Here is an 18,952-nt window from a genome sequence, read left to right as displayed (position 1 = left end):
GCCACCAGGGCATCTATGGGAAATAAAGCCTGGGCAGTAAAGATTAGAAATTAAGAACCAAAGAAGTCAGCCAGTAAAAATCAGTTTTTAATATTTATACGCAGACTTCCCCATTGGCTTCAGCCTGTCCCTGCAGCATCTGATTATCACTCTCGGCAACAATGAGGCCCTCCTCCCTTGAAGTGAAGCCAGTGACCAGAACTCTGCAGGCCTCAACTCTTTTCTAGCTCCAGGAGGAATCACTGGTAGATTCACTTAGCCTTAGCACCAAAGGCCCCCATTCCCTTTGGTTCCATACTAATCTGAGCACCCAAGGGGCTTATTTCCCAAAGAAGGCCGATAGTGCCCTCACCCACCAAGCAGAGGTACGGCAGTTGCCCAAGCTAGGATAGTACTGTGGTGTTCATGTCAGCCTCAACCACCCCTTCTCTGGAGGTGGGGGTCCCAGTTCCTGGGCACATAAATAGGCTAGGCAGTGCGGGCCAACGGGAATGAATCTAAGAAGAGGAGCCAGCCCCCACACAATAGTCCCCCTCCCACCCCCAGGGATGGGGAGACAGCTATTCTAGGGCTTTGGGTGGGCAGGAGTGGGGATGGGGATGTGTGTAAAAACAAAGTGAAGAATGAAATAATCCTAGACTTCCAAACCATAGCTAAGGGTCGGAGTAGCAAGGGCAGGCTCTGTCAAAAATAGAATGTTGGTCCTTCATTTGCCATTTTCTTCCCCTGGATCTCCTCCCACTACATTGGGAGGAAGAAAGGAAATGCAAGTATTTCTTTTCTATTTCTCCTTCCCAGATCACACCAGAGGGAAGATAACAAAGGATCTAGCTAACTTATCCATTCAGCCATATTTGCTCAGAAGTAGGATGGCAGATTTTGACTAGGGGGCACAGAAGTGACAACCTCACTCATATTTCCACCTTCTGTCCTAACAGATTTAGAAAGTGAGGACATTCAGCTTAGTAACTACCAAAGAAAATGGCAATACAGGACAAAAACTACCTAGGATTATTTTACAGAAGGAGCTGAAGAAGGGAAAGAACAAAGGGGAAGAGATAGTAATAGATTTGGTGATGATTCAAGTATTGGTTAAATTTCTCTGAGGACTAGGAAATTTCTACCCCCCCTCCCTGCCCCCCTGCACGCCAATACCCAAATACTCTCCTGTTCTAGAGCTGAGGAGGAAGGAAGCCTCATACTAAGGCTTGCTAAAATTTTCCCAAGGCTGGGATTTATATCTGGTGTTGAAGAGTTATTGTCCAAAGAGTGCTTAGGCTGGCTGAAGGACTCAAATGCTTTCCCCTTGTAAATACCCTTTCCCTGGCAGGGTCTCTTTCCCTCCTGCTGTCAGATCACAGCAGGAACAGATCCCTCCCCAGAGGAATTTCTCAGCTAAGCTGAATATAAACAACAGACGGGCAGTAGGGGAGGAAGCACGTGTCAAACACATGGGTGGCATAAGGCATTGCTTTGGGAGGGGGTCCTGGGTGAGGCAACTCCTGGAGCAGAGGAGAGGAGAGGAAAAGAAGCACCTGAGGGATTCAGAAAACCTCTCAATGTTTATTTCACATCCACAACCTAAAGACACAGAGTTTAAAACAGTTAAAAAAAATAAACTAAGCAGTGACCTTATTATGCTGCTGGGCAACAGCTTGGCTGGTGGGGGTGGGGGGGTTCCAGCCCCCAAATCATGGCATAGCCTAGGAATTCAGAGGACAGACTCCAGGCCCCACCTCCGCCAAGACCAATCCCCAGGATGGGGAAATGGTGCTGCCAAACCCTTAGGCTGGGGGAGGTCCTTTCCCTCCTCAATCCAGAATGAGGAAGCCAGTTCCTCGACTATGTTCCCTCCATGCTGTAGCAGAGCCCATTGATCTCCACCGCCCAGTATACCTCAGCACCAAGTTTCAGCCAGACCATCCCATCATATTTGAGACCCCAACCCTGGCAGCATTCCTCTTCCTGGAGTCCCTCCCTCCCTCCCACCAAATTATATTATCACCCTGCCTGACCCCATGTTCAAGCTCCACTGGCATCTAGGTGGTCTGGAAGAAAGACTGGTGTTCCAATTCTCCCTCTAGCTTCAATTGTAGGAGAAGGGACGGTCTTTTTCTTTCAACCCTGAACCCTCAGGGAAAGAGCAAGGGGTTTTCCAGGGGGAAGGACAATCAATGACTAGCTTCCTAGACACAGTTTCAAGAGATGGTGGAGAATTCCTTTAGCAGAACCTCCTGGCTCAGGGTATGGAATGCAAGGTTCCTCCGAACATTGGTGCTGATGGACCGGACCTGGGGGAGGAAGACAAGAATTGAGAGAACTACAGTTACAGGAAAGTGAGATTAGGGGTGGAGAGTAAGGGGATAGGTGGGGTAAGGCCTTGGCAGCAGCCCCAAGTTTTCACAGCTTTTGGGAAAGTTTTCCTTCTTATTTAACTGGTGAAACTGCTCTCTGGAGGGAACAGACACAAACAACAGCATGGTACGATAGGAACAGCATTGGATTTGGAGTCAAAGGACCTGAATTCAAATCCTAAACATGCTACTGTGTGTACGGCCCGTGGCAAGTCACTTAACTTCTGTGGGCCTCAGTTTACTCAGGTGTATAATGAGGGGGCTTGACTAGATGATGGTTTGTAAGGTTCTTTTCAGCTCTTTTCAGATGGAAAATGGTAAAAGGGAAAGAAAAGGGAGAGAGAATTCAATGTATATGAGCAGCATTGGGGCCCAGACTGTTGGAGGGAATAAGTATGGACAGAAAAAGCAGGGGGCAGGTAGGTGGCACAGTGGCTAGAGCATCAGCCCAGGAGTGAGGAGGACCCAAGTTCAAATCTGAGCAAGTCACTTAACCCTGATTACCTAAAAGAAAAATAAAGGGCAGAAAAAAGCAGATGCTAGGTCTTCTCCACCTTCCTCTCCAGCTATGTTGGGAAGAACAGCTGGGATCTGACATGGAAAGTGAAGTTTGATCCAATTCCAATTGATAAAGAGAATAAAATCCTGAGGTTTGCTCTTTCCAGCCATGGTTCTTAAGCTTTGTCTTCCCTTTTGAGTCATCAAACAAGTCCTGGGATGGAGGAAGAGGGTTTGGAGAGAGAGAATGAGGACTGACAAAGGTTAGGGATTACCTCCTTACTATTTTAGTGACCTAGACACTGCTGTGGCTGGACAAACCTCAGCTGAGGGTTAAAGACTAGCCACCCTGAGGCAAGGCTGAGGATGCTGCTGAGCTCATAAATATCTGGAGTCTAGAACTCTCTCACTTGGGAATTCTCTCACTTAATCAGGTCTCTAGGACCAGAGCAAGAACCATTTTCATACCTTTTGGCTAGAGAAAGGTATGTCTTTCATCAAAGTAGAAATTGAATCCCAAGAAAAAAAGAGGAAACTCCAGAAGAAGCTATGGAGCCAGCATCCTCCCTATCATGGAAACAGGACAAATATATAAGTTGGGGTAGGTGGGAGGGAAATGGCTAGGGAATAGGTATTCCTTTTAGTCTAATTCTATAGACAGGTGGACTTGCAGGAATGATATTTAGCCAGCAGAGAAGAAGAGGGCAGAAATCTCAAGTGACATAAGGTATACCCTCCTTAATCTGGGACAGAGTCCATGAGGGCTCCAGCCCCCACTGGGAGAAAGACTCACTGATAAGACCTAGGCAAACAGCCCCAATTCCTCAGTGGGAAAGGGTACCACATCCCAATGAGTTTGCCTTTGATTCTTGCTCGGTTGAAGGAGCCTTTAATGAAGTTGTCAGGCTGAGAGTCGGGGAAAGGCAAATAGCAGGCAGCTCAAGCTCATTAGCTCCAAACTTGGGACAATCTACCTTCATTCTCCATCTGCTAGTAGGGAAAATGGCTCTGGGAGAAGAGGTATGATTTTTAAAAGCAGTCACCAAATAGACATTGGACACAACTCTACTAGCTCTTCCCTCTTCACAGCCCTCATCCCTAACACACATAACCTCCTTCTCCAAGGGGACTGGGGGCCAAAGTACAAGGAGCACAACCTCACATGGGGGCAGCATTCCTGTTTCATGCCAGGCACAAATCAATATCTTCACCAAGTGCTCAGAAAATGCAGAGGAGAAAGCTAGGATGAAGGAAAATAGGTGGGAACTTTGAGCTGAAGAAAATTCTGTTCTAGAGAAAGGGAGAGATGGAGCCAATATGGTGGAGTGATAGGAAGTAATACAGTCCATGAACTTCTAACTGATCTAGAAAATGTATCAGACCAACTTCTGATGGGGAAATCCAGAAAAATTCATAGTGAGTACTTAGTCCAGTCCATCTCACCATAGGAAGCAAGACAGGGAGGTCTTCAAGCTTTGGAGTGCCCAGAGAGAGGCTGTGCACAAGGACAAGAGGAGGTCTCAGACCCATTCCAAGGCAACCCTGGATCCACATTGGGACACTTCAGTGGGCATTAGAACCAACTTTGTTGCCCACTACTGTCTGGGTCTCAGATCTTGAGCAGAGAGAGAGAAGGGGGCCTTGCAGGGTAGTGCTGTTTCTGGTAGGGAGACCCTGGGCAGTGTACTGAGAAAGAAAAAAGTTCAGAAGCCAGCAGCAGTAGTGGTGGTGGGCTGGCTCAGACCTCAGGCCCAAAGCAGGGTCTCACAAAGTCTAGCCCAGCCTGCAGAGGAATAACTAGGGTGGGAATCCAAGACCAAAGAAGAGCCTGGAATTCTGCCACTCTGAGCCAATGGTGCTTTCCAGCTGGCTCTAGAGGTCAGACCAGGAGCAGAGTAATCAGACTGCCCTGGATAAGACTATTGTTGGGAGCCCTAAAAGCTTGCAGGTCCCCTGCCTGTCCCTGAGATGTCAGAATGACATAACATTCAATATGCCAAGAAAGCAGCAATAGACCCAACCAGACTTTCCTTACAGAAGTCTACAGAACCCAGTCCTAACGTCAAGTCTCAAGTTAGGAAGTAGGCTTGGAGAATGGGTAAACATAAAAAGAACCCCTACCATAATAGGCTATTATGGTGGCAAGGATCCTCAAGATACAAATTCAAAAGATTACTTCCTATCTTTGTTTCTCCAAAACATCTATAAGCATTGCCTTAGAAAAAAACACAGCTTGGGAATAAAACTCAACTAGAATTCCTGGAAGAAATGAAGCAAGAGTTAAAAAAAAAAGTTTTTATAAATGGAATGAGAGCGCTTGAAGAAAAAAAAACTACAAAAGAAATGAGAGGTATGGAAGATATCACTGTAAAGGGAATTGACAGTTTGGCACAAGAGGTACAAAACTCTACCCAAGCCAAAGTTCCATGGAAATTTTAATGGATCAAGTAGAAGCCAATGATACCATAAGGCAACAAGAAATATTAAAACAAAATCTGAAGGCTGAAAAAAATACAAGAAAACATAAGTTATCTCTGGATACCTTAGCAGCAAAAACAACTGACCAGGAAAACGGATTGAGGAGAAAACAATTTAAGAATCCCTGGAATACCTAACACTATCACCAAAAAAAGAGCCTAGACATTATATTTCAAGAAATCAAAAAAGAAAACTGCCCAGATCTCTTAGAACAGAGAGCAAGAGAAAACCCCAAATTAAAACTCTCCCAGGAACATTGTAGCCAAACCCCAGAGCTTCCAGGTCAAAGAAAAATACTGCAAACAGAGAGAAAGAAAGAATTCAAGTAGTAAGGTCCTACAGTAAGGATCAACTATGATTTAGCAGCCATTAGCATAAAGGAGCAAAGAACTTGTAATGTGATTTTCCAAAAGGCAAAGGATATGGGTTTTTAGCCAAGAATAACTTTCCCAGCAAAATTAAGTATAATGCTACAGCAAAAAAAATGGACCTTTAATGAAATAGAGGACTTCCAAATAGTCCTGATGAAAAGATCAGAACCGAGGGGAAACTCTGAAGTACGATGATAAAGGTCCAAACAAGGATAAACTGCTTACATTCAAATATGGGGAGATAATACATATGTCTCCTCTGAACCCTATCATCATCAGGGGTCATGCAGGAGTCTAAGTAGACAAAACCTGGGAGTGGTTCTCTTAGGTCTTGATGATCTTAATAAAAGTATAGGAAGAGAGAGAAATACACAAGGGGAAAGGAAAGGAGGGTTAGGGAAAAATCATCTCATATATAATGAGAGTGAGCAAGTGGTCATCTATACAAACAAGGAAGAGGGGGTGGGCTCCTGACTTCACTCTCATTTGAACTGGTCAAAGAAGGGAAGTATACATACACATACACAGAGTTGAGTACAAAAATATATTGTACTCAATAGGAAATAGGCAGGAAAGAGTAGAAAGGGGAATTAGAGGGAGGGTGGATTAAGAGGGAGATTAGTCCTAAGCAAAAAAAATTCTAAGGATGTACTAAAATAGTTATAATAGAAGGGAGGGCAGATAGGGGGAAGAAGTAATCAAAAGCAAATACTTTTGAAAAGGGACAGGGTCAAGGGAGAAAACTGAATAAAGGGGGACAGGATAGGATGGAGGGAAATATAGTTAATTTTTCACAACACAAGTATTGTGGAAGTGTTTTACATAATGATACATGTGTGGCCTATGTTGAATTGCTTGCCTTCTTAGGGAGGGTAGGTGGGAAGGGAAAAGGGAAGAGAATTTGGAACTCAAGGTTTTAAAAGCAGATGCTCAAAAAAAAAGTTGTTTTTGCATGCAACTGGGAAATAAGATATACAGGCAATGGGGTATAGAAATCTATTTTGCCCTACAAGAAAGTAAGGGGAAAGGGGCTTGGTGGGGGGAGTGGCTTGACAGAAGGGAGGGCTGACTCAAGAACAGGGCAATCAGAATATATGCCATCTTGGAGTTGGGGGGAGGGTAGAAATGGGGAGAAAATTTGTAACTCAAAATCTTGTGGAAATCAATGCTGAAAACTAAAAAATATTAAATAATAAAATACGGAATTAAAAAAAAATAAAATAGTTACAGCTCTTTTTGAGGTGGCAAAGAATGTAAATGTGAAAGTGTCCATAGACTGAGGAATGGCTGAATAAGTTATGATATATAAATGTGATGGAATACCATTGTGCTGAATTCTCCTCAGTGTAATGACCAAACAGGATTCCAGAGGACTAATGATGAAATATCCTGCCCATCTCCTGATAGAGAAGCAAATGACTTAGAGTGAAGCATGAGACAAATAGTTTTCAGGATATGTGTCAATGTGGAAAGTTATTTTGATTGATTATACAAATGTTTTGTTTTCTTATGTACTCAGTGGTGGGGAGGGGGTGTGGGAAAGAGAGGGTCAGAAGGTAAATCTTGGATGATTAAATCAAAATAAAATAAAAGAACATCTGGTAACTCTGATCAGCACAACAATCAACCACAATTCCTGAAGCCTCACCATGAAACATACTGTCTATCTTTTAACAGGCATGATGGACTCAGGGCACAGATCGAGACTTTTTTTTTTCAGATATGGCCAATAAAAAAATTTTGTTTTGCTTGACTATACAGGCTTGTAGCAGGGATTTTGTTTTTCTTGTCTTCTCAATGGGGTAGAGGGTGAGGGAGAAGTGGGAGGGAGAGACGGGTGCTCTTTGTTTGACAATAAAATAAAATTTAATTTAAAAAAAAGAGAGAAAGGGGGCATCAGAGAGGTGCTAGTCTCAGCCCTACACAGGGTAGAGAGAAATCTAAATGGAATTATGGGGTGGAAGGGCTATGGTGAAAATAAATTTCTGCTGAGAAGAGCTGTGAGTACAGAGGAAGAAAGGAGATACACAATCTAGTTAGTCAGGGCAGAGCCTCCACTATCTGTTAGAGACTGCTCTGACTGACAATGTGGAGCATTGATGAATGATGAAAAAGGGCCCATTGACCCTAGGTAGCTAACTGTGGGGGCCTCAGAAGTAGAGCTATCTCAGAATTCAGCTGGGGGGAGGTAGGGAAGGAAGTGCTACTACAGATTTTACAAAAATGGCTGGGTAAGAAGTGAGGACTAAGGAGGACTGCACACCATTAAGTGTCAGAATTAGAAGGGCTGGGCAGCCTCATTGCTGGCATCTCTAGGGCTGAAACAGGTATGCCAGCCCCCCTTCCCACCTCCAGAGCCTGGGCCTTTTCTAATACTCTTGGAGAAATGTTTCTTTTTTAACCTCTCCTGACACAGGGTTTGGCCCTAAAAGTTTAAGGTCTGAGGTTGGTTTCTCACTCTTGACTCTCAGGACCTGAAGGTCCTGAGACAGTGTAGTACAGTGAAAAGAACACTAGATTTGGAGTCAGAGGACCTGGGTTCAAATCCAGATTCTGCCTCTTATTACTTCTGTGCACTTGGCCAGGCCTCCAGGCCTAAGTTCACTCCTAAAACGAAGGCATTGTACAAGAAAGCCTTGATGTCCATTCAACCTTAAATCTATGATTCTATGGTCTTCTGAGCTGTAGTGACTTTCCCTTTAACACTATGCCATGATCCGTTTTCTTGGGTCTTACTACTTTCACAATGGCAAATTCAGACCCAGAGCTGTAACTTGAAATTCTTTTGCCTGGGAAAAATTTTGTGGAGTGAGAGTGGATGGTATGCCCAGTTTTTCCTGGGCACAGTCATGACAAGTGAAGGGGTAGCTTATTCTCTGGAGCCCAGGCCATCTGCCCGTGGCACAATTAACCAGTTGGCACACAACTGTCCTTTTCCCCAAGCAGTAGAGGCTGGGGAGAGGTGGCAGGTATCATGGGGGAAGGAGGATCTTGGGAGAAGGGTAGTGAAATGACCCTGGGGGAGGTGGACCTAAGTACCCCGGAACCCCCACCCACCCTAGTGTTGGTGTCCTGAGGAAGAGTCCTGGTTATTCTGTGATACTTGTAGTCTAGACTAGGGATCCTTAATCTGAAGTCCATTAACTTGTTTTAAAAATATTCTGAGATATTTAAATATTTTGTTTTTTAAAATATATAATTTTGATATAATTTGTTTCCTTTGTGTAATCATATGCATTTTATTTAATGTGTTAAAAATACAATCTTAGCTCAAGTCTTAGTAGAGTTGCAAGCTTTCTCTTTTTTTCTTCTTTTTTTGGAGAGGGGAAGGTAGGACAATTGGGATTAAGTGACTTGCCCAAGGTCACACAGCTAGTAAGTGTGTCAAGTGTCTGAGGCCGGATTTGAACTCAGGTCCTCCTGACTCCAAGGTCGGTGCTCTACTCACTGTGCCACCTAGCTGCCCCAAGTTGTAAGCTTTAATAGCTAAGGCTTTTGGGACACTTTGTATGATTCTAAGAAGGGATACACGGGCTTCACTAGACTACCAAAGGGGCCTATGGCACAAAAAAGGTGAAGAACCCACCTCACTCCTCTCAAATTCTTTCCTTCTGCAAGTGGCTGCAACCAAGCCACAATAGAGTGAGCTGGGATTCACTGGGTGTCTCTGGTGACTCTGGTTCCGAGAAATCCATGAGGGAGAACAGGGGAGAGTTGGCTGGTTCTAGAGCCTTCATCTGGCTGTCTAAACAGCTAGGCAACCAGAAAAAGCTAGAATAAGCCCTTGCTGGCCCTGGCTCTTCAGGAGGATACATGGCTAGGAAATAGGACCCAGAGCAGGAAGAGAAAGAGCCAGGAAGGGGTAATGGGCACCCTGGCAATGTCCCTAGGCTTCCTCATAGAGCTCAGCAGAGAGCTCTGTGTGCCTCAGTTTCCTTATCTGTAAAATGAAGATAACAACAGCTCCTCCTTCCTAGGACTGTTGTAAGGCTCAAATGAAATAAAAATTGTAAAGCATTTAGCACAGTGTCTGGTAGGCAGTAAGCACTAAGTAAGTGTTAACTGTTATTCTTATCGTTATGGCTTATAGGGGTAAGGGTTGCTTACCAACTCTTTGAAGAAGGCAGCTTCTTTGTGCTGCTCTGAGTACCGCTCATACTGATCTAGTCCATCCTGCAGCTTAAGGGTTAGGGTGTCATAGTTGGCCCGAACCACCTCCAAAACCTGTAGGGGGAATGGGCAACAAAAGTGGTCAGATCACGAGAAGTCTGGGCATTCACCTCCATGCCCATTTCCTACCTTACCCTGAGAGAATTCAGGTAGGAGAATGACAAGGAGATACCATTCTCTCATGCCCCAGGACTGCCATGCTTGTCTGTAATGGATCCAGGGATCCAAAGCCCCTTTCATCACCACCAACCAGAACAAACCTAGCAGAGAGAGGGGTAGGAGGGAACAGTGGAATTGCACACAGGACTGTGAGGAGATGGAGAGTGATTTCCCTAGTTAGCCTAAATTTCTTGCAATACTTTCTGATGATTCCGTGGGATTGGTGGTGGGTATTTACCTGTGTGGGGTGGAGGCTGGGGGGAAGAAGATATAATGACCATTTTGGAGAAGTAGGTGGAGCCATGCCAATATGACTTACAGGAGCCAGCAACCCTGGTTCAAGAAGGGGGTAGGAAAGACACTAGGAGTCTTCAGTTTTGAAATGGAAAAGAACAATACTGAGTTGATGCCTGCTGGAGAGATGCTGTAGCCTCCCCATGAGCTCTTCCAGAGGCAAGATGCGATGAGGTCAAGACAGGGTGCTAGGCCAGGTGCCAGAGGTGGTTCATTAGCTCAATGAAATTTTCCTAACATTCTTGACAGATTAAGGCTAAGATTCTCATACTTTGCAATCTGACAATTCTGTGTTCCCTGTAGGTTTCTTGCTCTTATTTTATCTTATTTCTTGAGTGTTAATCAAATCTTTGATTTTTTTTTTACACATTGTTGCCAATTTTATAAAAGTCATGTCTCCCTAATTCCCCCACTAAACCCTTTTTATTTTTTAAATAATTTTTATATTGCCTTCACTTCTGAGTATTTCCCTCTTCCCTTCCCTACCTATCAGAATTTCTCTTGTAACAAAGATAAAATAAAGAAAAGAAAAAAAGCAGTTCAGCAAAAGTAACCACCACATCATCCCAGTCTCATAGGACAGTAATGTTCTACATCCAAAGTCCTCTACCTATGCAAAGAAGGGAGGGAGTTGCATTTTCTCATCTTTTTTCCATTCAAGGCCAATCTCTTTTAATAAAGAATTTAGTAAAAGCCACAATATAGCAACCTCACCTGATGGTGTGTACTCATTATACATCCATTCTACTGAGAGAAGGAAGGAGTTCACTTACCAGTTTTCCAGGACTAGGTTACAATTCATCAGAAATTATTTCACCCTTGGCCATTTTGTTGCTATCCATCTGCCTACTGCTGTAACTTCTAGAACACTGGACGTTGCAAGCCACCCCACTCTCAAACAAATCAGACCAGCCTTTCCCAGAAAGGGTGTAGCAATCAACTCTTTAATAGTCCCATTCACCATTCCTCCAGAGGGACTTCCCAAAGCAAAATAGTCCCTGCAGGACTACCACAGCCCCTACAAGTATTATCTCCCCCCCATTAATGTGCAAGCTATTTGATGGCAGGGACTGTATTGATTTTTATATTTGTACCCCCACAATGCTTAGCTAATAATAACAATAATGGCTAGCATTTATATAGCTCATTAAGGTTAGCAAAGAGCTTTACATGTGTTATCTCATACTTTCACAACAGGAGTAGGGGTTATCCCCATTTTACACATGAGGAAACCGAGAGAGGTTACAGTGACTTGCCCTGAGTCACACATCTGTGTTGTCTAGCAGCTGTTGTGGGGGTGAAAGACCAACACAAGCTCAATAACAAGAACGCTGCCAGCACAGATTCTTTGATCTGCTACACTAAGGAAAGTAACGTTGAGGGGTTAACAATCTTACTTTAATCCAACATATACATATAAACTCACTTAGTTCAGGGGAAAAAGCCAGCACCCTGAACTTCAGAGAAAATACAAACAAATTACAAACACACATTAAAAACAGACCAAATACAATTCATAGTTACCAAGAAACCATCAAAATCTGAGTTCAGGAGCAGGGGAGCTCATAACAATGGCTGGCCCAGAGTCACATGTCACTCCTCCTGTGGCTCAGAGCCCCAAAGGAGAATGCCAACCTCTTGGTTTATATATCTTGTTCAGGGTCAAAGGTGAGTCACACATGCGCCTCACCCACGTGACCTAAAAGCATCACAAATGCAACTTAAACCCACCTGATCTATGTATGTATATATGTAGGTGTGTGTGTACATATATATATGTATGTGTGTATGTATGTATGTATGTATATGTATATATACACACACACATACAGAGGGCACAGGGTGAGTTGAATATGAAGGGATGATATCTAAAAAAATAAAATTAACTTAAGGGATAAGAGAGGAATATATTGAGAGAGGGAGAAAGGGAGAGATAGAATGGAGTAAATTATCTCGCATAAAAGTGGCAAGAAAAAGCAGTTCTCTAGGAAGGGAAGAGGGGGCAGGTGAGAAGGAATGGGTAAATCTTGCTCTCATCAGATTTGACCTGAGGAGGGAATACCATACACACTCAACTGGGTATCTTACCCCACAGGAAAGAAGGAGGAAGAAGATAAAAAAGGGGGGACGATAGAAGGGAGGGTAGATGGGGGGAGGAGGTAATCAAAAGCAAACACTTTTGAAAAGGGACAGGGTCAAGGGAGAAAATTAAATAAAGGGGGATAGGTTAGGAAGGAGCAAAACATAGTTAATCTTTCACAACATGAGTATAGTGGAAGGGTTTTACATAATGATACGCATGTGGCCTATGTTGAATTGCTTGCCTTCTTAGGGAGGGTGGGTGGGGAGGGAAGAGGGGAGAGAATTTGGAACTCAAAGTTTTAAAAACAGAAGTTCAAAAACAACAACAAAGAAAAAAGTTTTTACATGCAACTAGGAAATAAGATACACAGGCAATGGGGCATAGAAATTTATCTTGCCCTACAAGAGAAGAAGGGAAAGGGGGATGGGAGGGGAGTAGGGTGACAGATGGGAGGGCTGACTGGGAAATGGCGCAACCAGAATATACGCCATCTTGGAGTGGGTGGGAGGGTAGAAATGGGGAGAAAATTTGTAATTCAAACTCTTGTGAAAATCAATGCTGAAAACTAAATATATTAAATAAATTAAATTTAAAAAAACCCCACCTGATCTAAAAGCCTCTGATGTCACAAACATGTCACTCAAACCCATGTAAACTAGGCTTTCCCTTGAGGCAAGGAGGTCATCAAGGACTCCTAATTTAATCAAGGAAACAAAGGCCAAACTCTTCAAGGGCACTTGATTGAATAAGTGTTAAAAGCCCACCTTAATTACCAATACAGGCAGAAGTAGAATTCAGATCTTCCAGACTTCCAAGTTGAGTGCTTCATCCACTACACCACTGAGCTATTCTAAGTGTTAGCTCAGTGTTTGGCACATAGTGCTTCATAAGTGCTGTTGTGTTCATTCATTTAGCATATTGTTCTCCTGCTTCTTTCTTCACTCTGTCTACTTCATGTAAGGCTTTCCATGTTTTTCTAAATTCTTCACATAGCAATACTCTATTACATTCACAATTTGTTTGGCAATTATCCAATCAATGTTCTTCTATTTTGTTTCCAGTTATATGTGCTACCACAATGGTGGTGCTGTGGAAACACACACAAACATACAAATACACACAAGGACACTGAGGTGAATTACCGAATGTGTATGCATGTACATATACACAATATATAATGTATATGGGTACATATACATAGATTCAAAAGGAAAGTGTGATTTAATTTTGAAACTGAAGTATCTTGAGCTAGTAGTTGTGTGGTATCTGATAGATGTTGAATATCACTGCTTCTCTCAAAAATTTAAAATATTCTCTGGTGTTGTGGGGCACTCTGGCATACATTTTGGGAACTTCAGAGCTAGGTTATGCTATTTTAATAGTCCAGGAATGAGATGGTGGGCCCCTGCACGAGGGTGGTGGCAGTGTCAGAGGAGAGAAGGGGGCATATACAAGAGAGATATTTTGAAGGCAGAATCAACAGGCCTTGGCAACAGATGGAGGGTGAGAAAGAGAGGAGGAATCAAGGATAGCAGACTTCCTATGCCCCATTTGTGAGTCTGGGGGACTAGCAGAATTGGGGTGCAGAGTACAGTTTAGTATTTTAAAGCTACTTATTCTCTCTAGGGAGTAGACAATTGGATACAGTGGGAAGAGTCCTGGATATTAAGTCAGAAGACCTGTATTCAAATTCCAGATCTTCTATTTGATAAACACATGACCTTGGGAAAAGTAACAAAAATTTTGAGCTTCAGTATTATCTACAAAATGGAAATTTTGACAATTCTTGCACTTGATTTACTTGAATTACTGTGAGAAAAATTTCTTTGTGAACTGTCGAGCACTATGTGAATGTGAGCTATTTTGGGAAAATGGAATAAAGAGATTACAAAATCACAGAACATCATCTCTTTTTTATTCCACTGTTAACAATGTAGGCTTTGTCCTGTAAGTACATAGTCTACATATCTGACACAATGTTGGTTTTGGTCCTAAAGTAACGCAAGTTTTGATATATGACATACTCTTATACTTAAGTATGTACTTAAGTATACATACATACTTAAGTATGTATATGACATACTCTTATACTTAAGTATGTACTACTCATGCTGTTCTGAACCATTCTTTATTCTCTACAAAAATCTGATTTCCTTCCTTGGGTACCAAGAGCTTCCCTAGTTCCTGATCCTGTCTCTCCTTTCCTTCAACCACTTAGATCCAGTTTCTTGAGCACCCCAAATTTGTTATGCAGTGATTCTTGTTTCCTTCTTCCAGGGGTTAATGGTTAATCCTTTGGGGGGGGGCCTTCACTTCATTCATGTTCCCTGTTGAATTCCTTCATGATTGGGGTGATGGTGGAGAGGAGGGGGGATAGACAGTTATTAGCAATTCCCCTCTCAGTCCATGGTTATTATCACCTTTTTCCTAGTGAGCTATGGAAAATCCAAAACCCCCTCTCCAAACCCTTTTATTTGATATTCTGTTACAATGGAATATTGGAGCTGAGACTGTCCTTTTAAAAAAAGAATAAACCTGAGACACACATTTTAAAAGGTAAATGGCACTGAATAAGTAATTTAGGTAGGATTGTCATTTTTATTATATTGACTCCACCTACTCATGAACAATAAATATTTCTCCAATTATTTTAGATCTGTCTTTATTTGTGTGAAAAGTGTTTTGTAATTGTGCTCACATAGTTCCTGGGTTTGTCTTGGTAGATAGACTCCCAAGTATTTATATTGTTTGTAATTATTTTAAATGGAATTTCTCTTTCTATATCTTCTTGATGGACTTTGTTGGTAATATATAGAAATGCTGATGATTTATATGGGTTTATTTTATGTCCTGAAACTTTGATGAAGTTGTTAATTGTTCTTAAAGTATACAATATGCTACCATATCATCTGGAAAGAGTGATAGTTTTGTTTACTCTCTGCCTATTCTAATCTTTCAATTTCTTTTTCTTCTCTTATTGCTATAAGTAGCATTTCTAGTACAATACAATAGTACCCTTCCTTCGTCCCTGCACTGGTAACTAATGTGGGACTTTTTTACTGTTTTAGAATGAAAAATTAAGTGTCTTTGAATGAGCCATACTATGTGCAAAGCCCCAAGCCCAAACCCCATCTACTAGGTGCTAAGCCTATGTCAGCATGAAGCCCTCAGGGTCCTAAGGGGAATTGCTAAGACCAGAGCCAACAGTAGGAGTCTAAGTTCTGGTCGCTCAGGTGACGTTTGATGACAATTAAAGAGTGTATAAAAAGAGAGAACAGAGCTATTTGGGAGAGGCTTTCACTCCTGGAGGCACAGGACTCTGGGCAGCTGCTCTAAGAGCCTCCCTGTTCACCTAGATGTTGATGGCTTCTTGGTAACTATGAATTGTATTTGGTTTGTTTATAATGTATGTTTGTAATTTGTTTGTATTTGCTCTGATTCAGGGTGCTGGCTTTTTCTAAGTGAAGGACTGAAATAAGACTGTTAACCCCTTAATGTTACTTTCCTTAGTAAAGCAGATCAAAAGAACCTGTGCTGGCAGCGTTCTTGGTGTTGGGCTTGCGTTGGTCTTTCACCCCCACAGCAGCTGCTAGCTGACCTGTTGCAACAGTCCCTGATGTTATTGTGAAGGCTTCTAGCTTATCCCCATTATAGATAATCCTTACAGATAGTTTTAGATAGATACTGTTTATCATTTTAAGGAAAGGTCCACTTATTCCTAAGCTTCCTAGTGTTTTATAGTAACTAGTTGTATTCTGTCAAAAGCTTTTTCTGCATTTATCGAGATGATCATGATTTTTGTTGTTTTTGTGACTGACATGGCCAATTATGTTGATATTTTTCCTAACACTGAACTGGCTTTCCATTCCTGGTATAATTCTGTCCTGGTCATAGTGATATACTGCTATAATCTCCTTGCTAGCATTTTATTTAACATTTTTGTATGAAAACTCATTAGGGAAACTAATCTATAGTTTTCTTTGTTTTTGATCTTCCTGGTTTAGGTAGCACCATATTTGTATTGTAAAAGGAATTTGGTAGGGCTCCTTCTTTGTTTTTTTTTTTTTTTAATCAGGATTTTTTTTATTTTTAGTTTACAACACTCAGTTCTGCATGATCCTGAGTTTCAGATTTTCTTTCCCCCCTCCCCCCTAAAGATGGCATGGAATCCAATATATCTTCTACATATAACTTCACATTGAACTTATTTACACAATAATCAAGTTGTAAAGAAGAATTATTACCAATGGAGTGAATCTTGAGAAAGAAGAAACAAGACCAACCTCCCCCACCAAAAAAAAAACAAGAGAGAAAAAAAAAAGAAAAAAAAGGGAGAGCAAACAATTGCCTCAATCTGCATTTGGTCTCCATAGTTCTTTCTCGGAATGTAGATATCCCTCTCCCTCATGAGTCCTTTGGAGTTGTCTTTGAACCTTGTATTGCTGAGAAGAGCTAAGTCTATCAAGGTTAGTCATCACAGAATCCATATATCTATGGTTGTGTATAATGTTCTCCTAGTTCTGCTCTGCTCACTCAGCATTATATCGTGTAGGTTTTTCCAGGCTATTATGAAGTCCATATCTTCCCCATTTCTTATAGCACAATAGTATTCCATTACATTCATATACCACAACTTGTTCAGCCATTCCCCAATTGATGGGCATCCCCTTGATTTCCAATTCTTTGCCACTACAAAAAGAGCCGCTATAAATATTTTTGCACATATGGGTCTTTTTCCCACTTGTGTGATCTCTTTGGGATACAACCCTAGAAGTGGTATTGCTGGGTCAAAGGGTATGAACATTTTTATAGCCTTTAAGGCATAGTTCCAAATTGCTCTCCAGAATGGCTGAATCAGTTCACAACTCCACCAACAGTGTAAGCGTGTTCCAATTTTCCCATATCCTTCTTTGTTTTGTTTTTTGGAGGGGGGCAGGCAAGACAATTAGGGTTAAGTGACTTGCCCAAGGTCACGCAGCTAAAGGGTTCCTTCTTTAAAAAAAACATAATTTATTTATATTTACGTATATTTATTTTTATTTTATAAATTTATAAATCTATAAATATTTATATTTATATCCCCCCTCCCTAAGACAGTGTGCAATCTGATAAAGGCTCTATTTATACATTCATAATAAACATATTTTCACATTAGTCATGATGTAAAGAAGAATTAGAACTAATGGGAGGAACCACAAGAAAGTAGAAACAAAACAAAACAAGAGAAAAGGAGAAGAAATAGTGTGCTTCCATCTGTTTTCATACTCTAAAGTTCTTTCTCTGTATGTTGACAGCATTTTTTATTGTGAGTCTTTTGGAGTTATCTTAGATCCTTGCATTGCTGAGAAGAGTTAATTCTATCAAAGTCACAATGTGACTGTTACTGTGTATAATGTTCTCCTGGTTCTGCTCATTTTACTCCACATCAGTTCATATATGTCTTTTCAGGTTTTTCTGATGTCTGCCTGATCATTATTTCTTACAGTACAATACTATTCCATTACATTCATATACCACAACTTGTTCAGCCATTCTGCAACTGATAGACATCCCCTCAATTTCCAATTCTTTGCTACCACCAAAGGAGCTGCTATAAATATTTTTGTACATGTGGGTCCTTTTCCTGTTGTTTTTTTTTTATCTCTTTGGGATACAGACCTAGAAGTAGTATTGCTGGGTCAAATAGTTTTATAGTCCTTTGGGCATAGTTCCAAATTGCTCTCTGGAATGGTTGGATCACTTCATCGCTCCACCAACTGTGCATTAGTGTTTCCAATTTTCCCACATCTTCTTGAACATTTATCATTTTCCTGTTCTGTCATGTTAGCCAATCATATAGGTGTGATGTGATACCTCAAGAGTTGTTTTTTTTGGGGGGGGGGTTGGGCAGGGCAATTGGGGTTAAGTGACTTGCCCAAGGTCACACAGCTAGTACATGTGTCAAGTGTCTGAGGCCAGATTTGAACTCAGGTCCTCCTGACTCCAGGTCCGGTGCTCTACTCACTGCACCACCTAGCTGCCCCTCAAGAGTTGTTCTGATTCACATTTCTCTAATCCTTAGTGATTTAGAGCATTTTTTCATATGATTATAGATAGCTTTAATTTCTTCCTCTGAAAACTTCCTGTTCATATCCTTGGACCATTTATCAATTGGGGAATGACTTATATTCTTATAAATTCTACTCAGTTCTCCATATATTTTAGAAATGAGGCTTTTGTCAATTTTTCCAAATGGTTTACATAGTATTGGAATAAACTGTTCTTTAAATGTTTGGTAGAATTCACTTGTGAATCTATCTGGTCCTGGGGATTTTTTTTTTAGGGAAGCTCATGGATGGCTTGTTCCATTTCTTTTTCTAGGATAATGTTATTTAAGTATTCTATTTCCTCTTTTGTAAATGTGGGCAATTTATATTTTTGTAAATTTCATCCATTTCACTTAGATCATTAGACTTATTGACACATAACTAGGCAAAATAGCTCTTAAAATTGTTTTAATTTCATCTTCTTTGGTGGTGAATTCACCCTTTTCATTTTTTATACTG

At 41.5% G+C, this 18,952-nt stretch overlaps 1 protein-coding gene across 1 annotated transcript in view; it reads right to left on the bottom strand.

The window, feature by feature from the left end:
- Positions 1-1,543: 1,543 nt before the first annotated feature.
- ARMH3 (armadillo like helical domain containing 3) overlaps positions 1,544-18,952 on the bottom strand; it is a 217,776-nt gene continuing 200,367 nt past the window's right edge. Inside the window, exons 25-26 of the mRNA XM_036735487.1 lie at positions 9,809-9,925; positions 1,544-2,291 (exon numbers count right to left, since the gene is read on the bottom strand). Coding sequence (XP_036591382.1) covers positions 2,199-2,291; positions 9,809-9,925 — 210 coding nt within the window. The 3' untranslated portion in view covers positions 1,544-2,198. The remainder of the gene's footprint in view (positions 2,292-9,808; positions 9,926-18,952) is intronic.

This window comes from Trichosurus vulpecula, chromosome 8 (genome assembly GCF_011100635.1).
Source record: "Trichosurus vulpecula isolate mTriVul1 chromosome 8, mTriVul1.pri, whole genome shotgun sequence".
Lineage (NCBI taxonomy): Eukaryota > Metazoa > Chordata > Mammalia > Diprotodontia > Phalangeridae > Trichosurus > Trichosurus vulpecula.
Note: the sequence above shows the minus strand (reverse complement) of the source record. Positions and strands in the feature narration are given on the sequence as shown.